This window comes from Saccopteryx bilineata, chromosome 7 (assembly GCF_036850765.1).
Source record: "Saccopteryx bilineata isolate mSacBil1 chromosome 7, mSacBil1_pri_phased_curated, whole genome shotgun sequence".
Taxonomy (NCBI): domain Eukaryota; kingdom Metazoa; phylum Chordata; class Mammalia; order Chiroptera; family Emballonuridae; genus Saccopteryx; species Saccopteryx bilineata.
In genome coordinates, this window is record NC_089496.1 from 47,938,307 (window position 1) to 47,951,096 (window position 12,790).

Here is a 12,790-nt window from a genome sequence, read left to right on the forward strand (position 1 = left end):
ACACAGCAGGTGTCCACTCAATGTCGGCGCTGCTCAGTACATACTTGTTGACAATGGGAGAAAATGGTTATATAGTAGACGGAATACTGGCCCCATTCCCGAGACGTCAAACATGTTTGATGTGTTACTTTACCTATCAAGATAGGTAAGCTTGGCCCTGGCCGGTTGGCTCAGCGTTAGAGCGTCGGCCTAGCGTGCGGAGGACCCGGGTTCGATTCCCGGCCAGGGCACACAGGAGAAGCGCCCATTTGCTTCTCCACCCCTCCACCGCGCTTTCCTCTCTGTCTCTCTCTTCCCCTCCCGCAGCCAAGGCTCCATTGGAGCAAAGATGGCCCGGCGCTGGGGATGGCTCTGTGGCCTCTACCTCAGGCGCTAGAGTGGCTCTGGTCGCAACATGGCGATGCTCAGGATGGGCAGAGCGTCGCCCCCTGGTGGGCAGAGCGTTGCCCCTGGTGGGCGTGCCGGGTAGATCCCGGTCGGGCGCATGCGGGAGTCTGTCTGACTGTCTCTCCCCGTTTCCAGCTTCAGAAAAAAAGAAAAAAAAAAAAAAAGATAGGTAAGCTTAAATTAAGGATCTTGAGAAGGGGAGATTATCCTGTATTACCTGGAGGTGCCCAAGGTGATCCGCAGGGTCCTTATTAGAGAGAGGCAGGAAGGTCAGAGTCAGAGAAGGGGATGGATATGATGACGGAAGCGGAGAATCAGGGCCAGAGACTTGAAGATGCTTCCCTGCTGGCTTTGAAGATGAGGAAGGGGCCATGAGCCCAGGGATGTGAGCAGCCGCTAAGAGCTGGAAAAAGCCAGGCAGCGGATTGTCCCCTGGAGCCCCCAGAAAGAAATACAGCCCAGCTGACACCTTGATTGTAGCCCAGTGCGACCCATTTTGGACATCTGACCTCAAGAACTGTAAGATAATAAATTTGTGTTGTCTGAGCTACTAAGCTTGTGGTGATTTGTTGCAGCCCAATAGGGGGGAAAACACTATAATGGGTTTTTGTACGTGAACGTGATGGTTCCAGCCCCCAGTGTCAGTGGCAGTTAGGAATGGGATAGCCGGAGGGCAGCGCTGATTGAGAGATGGAAGAACCACTGCTGTTGGAGGGGCCTCAGAGGCTGGCTTTGAGAGGCGTAGAGGGTGAATCGTGCTCTTTTAGCATTCTTCCTTCGCTCTTCCCTCCCAACCAGACATGGGGTACAGTGCACGTCACTTTATCCCACGTTCACTTCCCGTGAGCAGAGTAAATGGGACCAGGGTTCAGCTCCCTGGAGTGTCCTAGGACACATCCCCCCAATACCATTCATTTGCATTCTGGACCTCAGTTACAGCAGTGAGTCATTCACCCCACGCACGGCTGTTTTGAGTCACGGCTGTTTAACCCGTTTCAGGACTCAAGACCATGTCATTGCTTTCCTATGTGGTCAGGTTTAATGGAGTCGTTGTTAAAGGGTGATTTCAGTTTTCTTCTCAACTTTGATCTCTTCTGTCAAGTGGGTAGACTGAGTTGTAAGACTGTACATTATCCCCCAGGGGATTGGTACAGTGAGGTTGTAAAGAAAGGGGTTTTTTGTTGTTCTTATTGCACGTAATGATATGGACTGTAAAGTTTTAAAATTATCTCAAATTGCTCTCTCTCTAAAAAACTTTATTCACCTAGCCTTTGTTATTTTACACAGTGTTACAACGTTTTGTTTTTTACTCTATCTCTATCCTAAAAAGAAGAGCTCCTTAATTCAGGGAGACTATCTTATTTTTATTTCTATGGTACCTCTAAGAATCCAAGGCCAAAGATGATGCTCAATAAACCCTTGTTGAGATGAAATTTAAACGAATAGATTTGAGATCAGATTGAAACACCAGCCTAGATTGTCTTAGTGAGCTCTAGGCCTACGTATCCAGACTGCATGCACGATTATTATTATTATCACCATTGTATGTACAATCACAGTACATCGAACAATGATCGTTCTAAGTTGACAGGCCATTTTTTGTGCATGGTTGCCGTGATTCCTACAATAATTCTCTGAGGGGAGCCTCTGTGAAGTACATATTAGCATTTTACTTGTGACTGTTGAGTCTCAGGAGTTGAGACCTGCCCAGTGTCTCATAGTAGTTAAGTGTTGAAGCCAGACCTGGAACTAAGCACTTATGGTTCTAACTCCTAAGCAATCCATTGAAAAACGGGATTTTTCAGTCTCAACACTCTTGACACTTGGGACTGAGACATTCTTTGTTTATTGGGGGAGAGGGGTGGCCACTCTGTGTATTACAGCATGTTTAAAAGTATTCTTCACCCCAACCCATTAAATACTGGTAGCATTCTCTACCCTGCTATGATAAGCAAAAAATGTCTCCAGACATTGCCAGAAGTGAGCAGAGAAGTCCCCCAAGGGGGCAAAATCAGTTCTAGTTGAAAATCACTGAGCTAATAGCAGGCACAGTGTGGTAAGTGCTGTGTAACAAGCATACCCAAAATAAGGGTAAAATTGGGGGAAGGCTTCATAGTGAAGGTAGAATTTGATTTGGATCTTTATTGTAGAAAGGTTGGGTTGACTGGCAAGCTTTATTGTGATGAGTGAATACTAAATCTTTGTTGAGCATGTTGATGTGTCCAGTTTAATTCTAAGGGATAAAATATAATAAGCATCGTTAAGTGCTTTCCTAAAGTGAAACACCATCTTAACATCCATCAAGTGGAACATAGAATTATTTGAGGTCACTTAATCTCATGATATGCACTCGGCATCATATTATCTACTGAAGATTACTTAGGAAAGACTTGCCTTCCAATTATTTTTGTAGCTTGCTAACCTATCAGCCAGCCCCAATCATTATTTATCTGTTCTGTATACAGAGTTGGTGTTTTCTAGTCAGCTTCTAGCTTGTTGGGAAGTTCAAAAAATGCTGAGTTTGATTGTCTTGGCATGAATATGAAAGGAAGGAAAGCCCACCTTTAGCTCTGGTCTCTGTTTGGTCAGGGCTCTTGGACCTACTTAGAAACTCTCTCAACAAATGAGAACCAAATCTCTGACTTAACTTGGTGGGCCAGAACAACTGGGCTAAACCTGCTTTTACTCAGAATCATTGGAAAACTGAGAGGAATTCTGACATCTCTGAAAAATAAGCTCTCCTCCCTGAACTAACCATTTGGAAAGTGTACAGGAGCTGTTGGTATACTCTTTTTTTTTTTTTTTTTTAACACTGAGAATACATACTATTGTTAGGAATATGGATTTGGATAGGCCTAGTCTTGCTTGAGTTGTGGCTCTATTCATCAAGACTTGTGTGACTTGTTTAATATCTGTGAACCTTAGTTTTCTCATCTATAAAATGGGAATAAAACAAACTCCCATCTAAGTTTATTTGGAGAATCAAGTAAGAAAGTCTTGACTTGCGGGGTTTGGCACAAGTCCATAATGAATGATGGCTGTCATCATCTTATTTTTGTCACATCTGTTAAGCACAGGATTCCTGTATGGGAAGAACTCAGTTGAAATGAGAGGGGGTATACATCTAAAGTTGTGCTGAAATAATCCTAGTTATAAGCTAGGAAACATGTCATTTAGTCTTAGTAAAGAATGAGGGTCTGATGGAGATTTTAGGGAGGCTGAAGCTCTCACTGCCTACTCCAGGCTCTGCCCTGATAATAAAACTCATCTCCGCCATCTTGATTCACATCTTCTCTGTAAGAGTGGAAGTGGGAAGAGTAGCACAACTCTCCTACACGAATCAGTATATCTTTAACATGTTTAATAATAAGAGGTGTGTGTGTGTGTGTATAGAACAACAATGTTAAGAAACAAAATTCGAGATGCACTTAGAGGGTATTGTGCTGAGTGAAATAAGTCAGTCAGAGAAAGACAAATACCATATGTCTTCACTTATACATAGAATCTAAAGAATAAAATAAACAAACAAAACAGAAATAGACTCATAGATATAGAGAACAGACTGATGGCTGTCAGAGGGGAAGGGTTTTAGGGGGATGGGTCACAGGGTGAAGGGATTAAGCAGTACAAATGGGTAGTTACAAAATAGCCACAGGGAGCCCTGGCCAGATAGCTTGGTTGGTTGGAGCATCATTCCAAACTACAGAAGTCACCAGTTTGATCCCTGGTCAGGGCACATACAGGAAAGATTGATGCTCTCTCTCTCTCTCTCTCTCTCTCTCTCTCACTAAAATCAATAATTAAAAAAATAAAATAAAATAGTCCAGGGATGTAAAGTACAGCATAGGAAATAGAGTCACTGATATTGTAATAACGATGTATGGTGACAGGTGGGTACTGGGAATATCAGGGGGGACACTTGTAAAGGATGTGATTGTTTAACCTCTCTGCTGTACCTGAAACCAATACAAAAGAATACTGAATGTAAACTGTAATTGAAAAGGTTTAAGTTTGAAAAAATGGACCGAGTTCCATCAGGAGCAGGGATACCCTGACCAGAGACGGAAGGGATGCCCTGACCAGAGACAGTGGCTCTGAAATACTCACTTCCTCTTAGAGAGCTTGATACCGGTGCAGGCTTTCTTATCCCACCCCCGACCTACTGACAGAAACCTCGAAGACTCTCCTCACTTTCAGGTTTGGGAACCCTTGAACCATAAGTCTCAACTGTCTGTTGTGTCTCTCTCTCTCTCTCTCTCTCTCTCTCTCTCTCTCTCTCTCTCTCTACGACTATTTGAACATATTGAACGTTCCAACAATGCAGCTGACTCCACTCTCGACTTATCCGGCAACCTGATGATTTTAACTCGGCTTCTCCGGTGGGTCAGAGGTTTCAGTGCTCCGGAGCTCAGCTCACATGCCTGCTTCTGCTTTGGGCGCTCGGTCCTTCCCTGCACCTTGCTCTCCTTCCCGGTCTGGACTCCTTCCTGCAGTGAACTCATCTGTCATTGTGGACATACCTGCTAACCTAGACTTTGTTACTGCACTCCAGACTTGTGTATCCAGACTGTGTACTGACACTTCCCCATGCTGTTTTCACAGGAACCCAAACTCTGTATTCGTGAAACAAAACACACCAGATCCAGGCCTGGGATGTGGGGCTGGGGTGCAGGGATTGAGCAAGAAAGCGCAAAAAAGAGAGAATAGAGTCCTGGACAGCAGTGTGGAGATTGCTGGGGCGGGATGGGGCGGAAGAGTTTGAGGAGGGGAAAGGGTTTGACAGGATAAAAGCAGACCTGTCTTGGGGTGGTAGACCACACAGTACAATATACAGATGACGTGGTTGTAGAATGGTGCACCTGAAACCTATAAATTTTGTTAACCCAGTGCCACCCCAATAAATTCAACTAAAAAACATCAAACCACACCAGATCCCACCAATTAGCTTGACAGCTCCTTCTGTGATGTCTGCTCAATAAAGGAAATGGTATTGACCACTAGCCCAAGTTGGGAACCTGAGAACAACCTTTAACCACTCCGTAGAGTGCATTCATCCATAAAACCCGATATTTTGTCGCCCACATAGTTCATCTTTATTTCTAACCTTGCACTCACCATTATCTACGTGGCCCCCAGCCTCCTGTCTTCAGTCTTGTGTCTCCCACTCATTCCATTCTCCATATTGAAGCAAGAGAAACATTTTAAACTGTAACTCTGATCATGTCACTTCCCGCTACACTCAGAATAAAGCTCAAACCTCTTAATGGCATGTGAAGTCCTTGGCCATCTGGTCACCCCTTCCTTCTCCAGCTACATCACTTGACATTGACACCTCATATGTTACATAGCAGCCATGCTTAGTTAGATCAGGGGTCCCCAAACTATGGCTCACGGGCCGCACGCGGCCCCCTGAGGCCATTTATCCAGCCCCTGCCGCACTTCCGGAAGGGGCACCTCTTTCATTGGTGGTCAGTGAGAGGAGCATAGTTCCCATTGAAATACTGGTCAGTTTGTTGATTTAAATTTACTTGTTCTTTATTTTAAATATTGTATTTGTTCCTATTTTGTTTTTTTACTTTAAAATAAGATATGTGCAGTGTGCATAGGGATCTGTTCATAGTATTTTTTTATAGTCCGGCCCTCCAGCAGTCTGAGGGACAGTGAACTGGCCCCCTGTGTAAAAAGTCTGGGGACCCCTGAGTTAGATCCTTGCCATTCTTCAAGTGGACCGTTCTCTCTCTTGCCCCCAGACCTTTGTATATGCTGTTCCCTCTGCCCGAATCAGCCTTCTTCTCCCCACCCCAACCAGAGGAGAGGGCTTACCTTTACCCCTGAAGAAGGCAGTTGCAGACAAAGGGGACTGCAAGCGAACCCAGTTGACCATTGACCGGGAAGACACTGAAGCCGTGCCTCTTCCTTTAGCCGATTTTCCTAGGATGCCCTTTTAATAGTAGCAGCGGCACGCAGGGATTCCCGAGACCTTCGTTCTAGCCTAGTATACGGAAGATTCATTTGGTGACGCTGTCAAGTCGCTTAGCTTTTCTGCGCCTCACTTTCTTTCTCCCTGACCTCCAATCGTAGGGATTCCAGAATAGATCCCGGCCGGTCCAGGTGATGGGAATGGTTTCCATATTGAAACTATGGAAAATGAAGGGCATCGCTTTTCCGATCTCACTGTGTCCTACCCTCACCTCTCTACTTATGGGCGCACCACACCCTCCAAGTTATTCCCTTCTCCCTCCTCTAGACTGATGCTGTTCTCCTTTCGGACCCAGCTTAGGCTATGCATTTTCCAGGATGCTTGATCCAAATCCTTCAAACCAGACTGAGAGCTCGACCTGTGAGATCCCATAGAACCTTCTCCTTCCACCCTGCCCTCCCCACCCCCCAAAAAAACCTTAGCAACTCTGTTGTCATTTTGCTTTGCTTTATTGCCTTCTTCCTCAGCCAGTGAACTACCTTAACTTTCTTTAAGTACCTCTTTGTCACTAGGGAGAATATTTTTCTGTATGCTGGAGGCATAGACTTGCAAGGGTCTGTTTATATGGTCTTGTTTTATATGGAAAATTGTTCTTAGCATAACAGGACATTGGCTCTCAATTGCCCACTGTTTTCACAGACTTTGAGATATATGATATCTTCTTTAATATTCGTGCAGAAAGCTTTTTTTTAAAAAAAAAATTAGTATTGTACACATTTTCCTAAATTAACTATACCTCTAAAGACTTGATTTTCTCTAAACCATTCTAGTACAAACTGGGTTTATATAGGGTCCTACCTACCCTTAATCTTATCCAAAAGACTGAGAAACAGTCATATATATATTCCTGTTCTCCCAATTGCTAATGCAAATTTCAAGGCATTGTGTTCTACAACTTCCCAATAAATGAACTACATAAACAAACATTTATATAACTAATAAGTAATTAAAATATGGGTCATGAAAGGTTTCTTTGTGGATACAGTTGTATTTCTATTTTTATTAAAAATCACTTTTATTAAAATCTTTTGAAATGAAAACTGTTAAAACAGAAACTTTGTTTTTCCAAGTGTAGTTCTGGACCTGATAGTTCAGTTAAACTATGCCTTGTCAATTAGCCTTTGTCTAAGACCACACAGCCTGACGGCCGGTGCAGAGGTGCTGGTCTTCTCGGGGCTCAGCGGGCCGTGGATGCCGCAGGAGGAAGAGGAGGCTGGGTGTTCTCAGGGCTGCGGCCGCTCCCAGGCTTCTGAGAGTACAGGTCTCAGATGCTGGTGGCAGAGGTGGGAGAAATCCTGCCAGGCAGGGAACCCCCCAGGATAAGGTCAGCCCTGCTCCCTGCTTACTGAGCCCAGGGGTCCCGCAGAGGACCCTCAGCAACTGTCACAGAGGGAGAGGGAAGATCTGGTCAGGCCCGTGTCCCCCACTCCCCTTGAAGACAAGCTCAGCACTTCCCTTTTATGTATTGGGCTTCCTGTTTGTTTTGATTTAAATATAATTCAAAATGCAACAGGGTCTTTTCCATCATTTGAAGTTCTGGTAATGCAGTGTGTCAAAGTGAAGGGTATTGCTTTCACGTGTGACTCAAGGATATCACGATCATCAGGTGGTGATGTAGTGCCATGTCCTGTACAAGGACGCGTGCTGAATGTGACTGTGAAGATTAATGCTTTAAAAATAAAAATGAGGTTGGCAGTGTGCTTCTTTACCTGTCTGAAGTGAAATTGTCTGAATCTTTCAACTCAAATATTTCACTGACACTGAAACTTCAGGGAGGGCAGGACTGAAGGACGGCCCCTGCAGTCTAGCCCCCTTCTGTGCATGTTTGGGAAAATGTGTATGTGTTTTCGTTTTGCTCCCTGCGAACTTTCCAGAAGTTCCTGAGAACTGAATCTCTCCACTGAGAATATCAGGTTCTACTGTCCTCGGTTCCAGGAATGGTTTGCAATGCAAATCGTTGGGGCTGGTAACAGCACAGTATCGTAACCATGGTAACCGAACAGTGGACAAGTTGGCTCCACTTCCTCCAGCAGAGTACCTCTCAGTCCCGCCTTCAGAGCTGAGGCCATTGCCACTAGGTCAAAGGGCATTCAAGAAAAAGCAGAAGGGTTCACAGGGATAAAAACACCACGGGAACCATTGTATTAGTTCCCACAGCCTCTTCCTCTGAGGCCAGGACTGGTTCCTCATGACTTCCGCCGTCTCTCGCTACTTCCTCACTGCTGGCTTGCTTTCTTTAGAAGGCCGGTGGAGAGAATCGCTGTGTCTCTTTATCCTCACCTTGACCGTGGATTTTGGCGAGCAGACTGGCCTGGCTTTCTATGACTAACTTTTAAGTAAGAGCAGATGGAAGCCTGGGTCACAGGCCTGTGGTCACAAGGACTTTTTGGGTGTGTTAGCTTCCAGGGAACCGGAAGGCATCCAGGACCTCTGCAGACAGATTGTGAGCACCAGCTCCAAGGGCCACTTCCCTGCTGAGACACCTCCGCTCTAGGGTAGCAACTCTTATCATTTGCTTGTTCCCAGCCTGTGGAGGGAGCGGATATTGGGTCTCTGTTCTCATTTTCTCTCAGTTGGAATGAAAGGGTAGCTCTGGTATGTTCTGAAACTTTTTTGTTTGTTTGTTTGTTTGTTTTACCTGCTGTTGTGTGACCAGGTGGTTCCTAGAAAGAAAAACTATTAGCAATAAGGTAAGCATCTAATTGTGATGGATTCTGGCCTGGATGATTTCCAATGCCCCACGACTCCCAGGGTGGCTGCCATTAAAGTGGAAAGATCTAACATATAGGGAATGGGGACGCTCTGGGCTCAGAATTGTCCTCTTAATTCCCCTGCATTGTGAGTACTGCTACTTCAAGCAGGTTTCTGGGGCTAGATGCAGAAATTACATTTCGCTGTCTTTTGTCACTATTCTTTGTAGCTTGGGGCTTTTGTGTCATGTCCACTGATGGCTTTTTTCCTTACCCTCTGAGGGAGGTCTTATCATTAAAACGAAGCGGAAGAGTTCAACATGGTGGTTTTGAACTAATCAGTGAATTTACTAAATATGAAAACTGAGCTTCAGGTGCTGGGGCCACGGGAGATTTTTTTGGTACAAGCGGAACCTGCCCTCGAGGTGAGGACTCCTGTTGAAGAGTGGAGCAGTGGGCTCAGAGGTAGGCCTGCCACTTACATTTGAATGTGAGTTGAGCATCAATATTTTTTTTGCCAAACAGATGTTCCAAATAATGGGCCATACTTATGCTAAAAATTATTTGCCTCTGATCTGAAATTCAAATGCAACTCCATGTTCTGTATTTTTAGTTGCTGGACCAGGCAACTGGGTTGAGGGATGAAAACTGGAGAAGGTTTTAAGAGAATAAAAGAGCATCCACTTTTCTCACTATAAACCTTGCACGATAATTTTCCATTGATAAACCACCTAATTATTACTGTCTTATATACCATATTAGGGGATGATTTAATACTGGGGCTAAAACCTTTATTAAAAGAAGGAAGGAGAGTCAAAATAATGAACGTGTTCAGAAATCAGTGAGACCTGCCTCATCGTGTTAACATGAGACTTTGTATTCGTTTCCCAACCAGATATTGAAATTGGTGATGATCATGATTTTGTGATGGAATTATGCCTGTTTGATAGCTTTGACAACAGATTGCTGCCTGACTAGCCTTGCTCATAGCTTCTGTTCCAATGTGCCCGTGTGGGTGTCCTGTGCGCTGGGAGAAATTGATGCCCTTGTCTCTTGGGGGCTGGCCCGTAGAGCTGGGCTAGGGGAACCCCAGGGCTGGTCATCTCCCAGAGCAGGCTCTTCCAGGACTCTAGAGCAGGGGTCTCAAACTCGCGGCCCGCCAAACAATTTTGTGCGGCCCACAGACTAATCCACTAAGTTCAAAATATTTTGGATAAAATGTAGTAAGCCTAGGGGCCTACTTGTATTTTTCATTTCTCTAGCATCCTAGCTAGATATTAGCTTAGTTAACAGCAGTTGTGATGCGAACTACAGTTTCTGGTCGTTTTGTGACACTGAGTAAACTGCATGTACGATTGTGCTTGTTGTACTGATTTTTTTTTTGTTTTCAACTGCAGTGAGAAAAGTGTTGCATAACAGTTGCCTTTTGTAGACCTAGTGCGGCCCACCGAACGGCTGTGATCTTGCTCTGCGGCCCACATGCTGAGTTGAGTTTGAGACCCCTGCTCTAGAGGGAGCCCTCGGGGAGTTGGGTGCAGCGGTGCTCTGAGTGTCCAAAAAGCTGGCAAGCACTGCCCATCTTCTCAGCGCGTGGTCCAGGCATGTTGAGAATCTGTAGCGGATGAGGAGGAGCATGCTGTTGCTATGCCCCGTTACCGAGGTGTGAACATGGACCGCCTGGTTAGTAGAGTGTCTGCTGAGTCTGACCACTGAGAGGTTACTGTTTTTCCCTTTGTAGTTCTTAAGGCGATATTTTGAGAAAACCTAAATTTCCTGTTCCTTATACAACTTTCATCAACTCATTTTTGAAACTAATTACTGAAATTGTTTATGACTATGATATATTTCAGTTGATAACTTTCCAACTTCATCCTTCCTTTTACCACTATTCATGACATTCTCCTCTAAAAAAAAAAAATAATTTTCCTGACCTGGCTGGGTAGCTCAGTTGGTTAGAACCTTGTCCTAATACGCCAAGGTTGCAGGTTTGGCCCCTGGTCAGGGCACATAAAAAAATAAATGAATGGATTCATGAATAAGTGGGACAACAGGTTGATATTTCTCTCTTCTTTCTCCCTTCCTCTCTCTCAAATCAATAAATAAGAAGTAAAAAAATAAAAAGTAAAAAAAATAACTTTTCTTCTCCCCGTAGTCTGTACCTTTTAGACACTAGTAACCATTACCTCTTCTTCCCGGAAAGATTTCACTAATTAATATTTCTGCAAACACTGATTAGTGTCGATCTTTCACCTTCTAGGTGTTCGCACTCTAATAAATTTCTGTCAGAAACAGAACACAGTAATTTATTGTTTTTGTTTTTTTTTAATTTTCATTCCTTGAATATTAATCAGGTTCATTACATTTACATTTTTTAGTTCTTCATAGATTTCCTATTTTTGAATTTCCTGATCAGTACATTGCTTCTACTTCTAGGCATCTTTTTCTTACTCATTTGTAACTGCATGTCATACATTCAGGGTATGAAGATTACTGTTCCATATACCACAAATATTTCTGCATTTATTTTTATTTTTAATTTTTTGACATGTCATCTTGCCACAGTGAATTTGATCTGGTCTGGTTAAAGTCATTGTGATTTTTCTTCTTTGCCTTCAAGTGTCCTTTCTCTACAGGCATTTACCTCTTCAAGATTAGAGAGGTGTTCATCAATATTTTATTCTAGGATTATTTTTATTTCATTTTTTTTCTTTTTTTTTTTTATTCACTGAGAGGAGGGGATGCAGAGACAGACTCCTACATGTGCCCCAACGGGGATCCACCCAGCAAGCCCACTAGGGGGCGATGCTCTGCCCATCTGGGGCATTGCTCCATTGCTCAATGATCAAGCTCTTCTTAGCACCTGAGTGGGAGGCCATGCAGCTATCCTCAGTGCCCAGGGCCAACTTGCTCCAATCGAGCTATGGCTGCAGGAGGGGAAGAGAGAGAGAGAAGGGGGGAGGGGGAAGAAGCAGATGGGTGCTTCTCCTGTGTGCCCTGACTAGGAATCAAACCCAGGACATTTACACTCCAGGCCGACGCTCTACCACTGAGCCAACCAACTAGCCAGGACCTGTTTCATTTTTTCATGTTCAGTCCTTAATACTATTAAAATTTATTGTGATGAATTATTTACAACTCATGTTTTGTATTTTGTTTTCTTAAATTATTTTTTGAATTTAGGAATAATTGTAGGTTCACATACAATTGTAGGAAATAATGCAAAGTCTACCTGCCTTAAGGAAGGAAACTTTCCAACAATGCATCAATCACGTATTCCTGCATAAGTGGATTTTTATCCAGGATGAGCTTTGTCTTCCCCACATAATCAATCGAGACAAAGTGGTAATATCATAACAGTTTCTTGTAACCACTTACCCAGAAATAATATCTGTTCCCTTCTCCATGTTCCCTGAGATCTTATTGTTATGATCATGGTGGGAAGGGAAGGTGGGCGACATCTCTGTTGTCAGAGGAGTAAGAAGTTGTGCAGTTGCAACAGGGATTCAGACACAGGAGCTGGCTTCTGTCTTGTTTTCTTCTCCTCACTACCAGATAGTTCTTCCTGTTCTTGGCCAGAATACTTTCTTGTTTGTCTAATTAAGAATTTTACCATCATGGTCCTTTCCTATTAAATTAAAACATGACACTGTTTTTATTATATAATAATATATATGACACTGTTCTCTGTGTCTACGAGTTCTTTTCTTCTTTGCTTAATCCCTTCACTTTTTTT

General features: G+C 43.8%; 1 protein-coding gene across 6 annotated transcripts in view; it reads left to right on the forward strand.

Annotated features, from left to right (window-relative positions):
* Positions 1–12,790, forward strand: part of ITPRID1 (ITPR interacting domain containing 1) — a 125,201-nt gene that overhangs the window by 38,896 nt on the left and 73,515 nt on the right. Inside the window, exon 1 of one of the 6 annotated variants that reach the window (XM_066238857.1) lies at positions 8,619–8,703. The exons of 3 other annotated variants lie outside the window; for them this stretch is intronic. Coding sequence is in view for 1 of the 3 variants with exons in the window: in XM_066238854.1 (XP_066094951.1) it covers positions 8,946–8,953 (8 nt within the window). In the remaining 2 variants the exon portion in view is untranslated. 2 more of the 6 variants (XM_066238856.1, XM_066238854.1) reach the window with 2 other exon arrangements.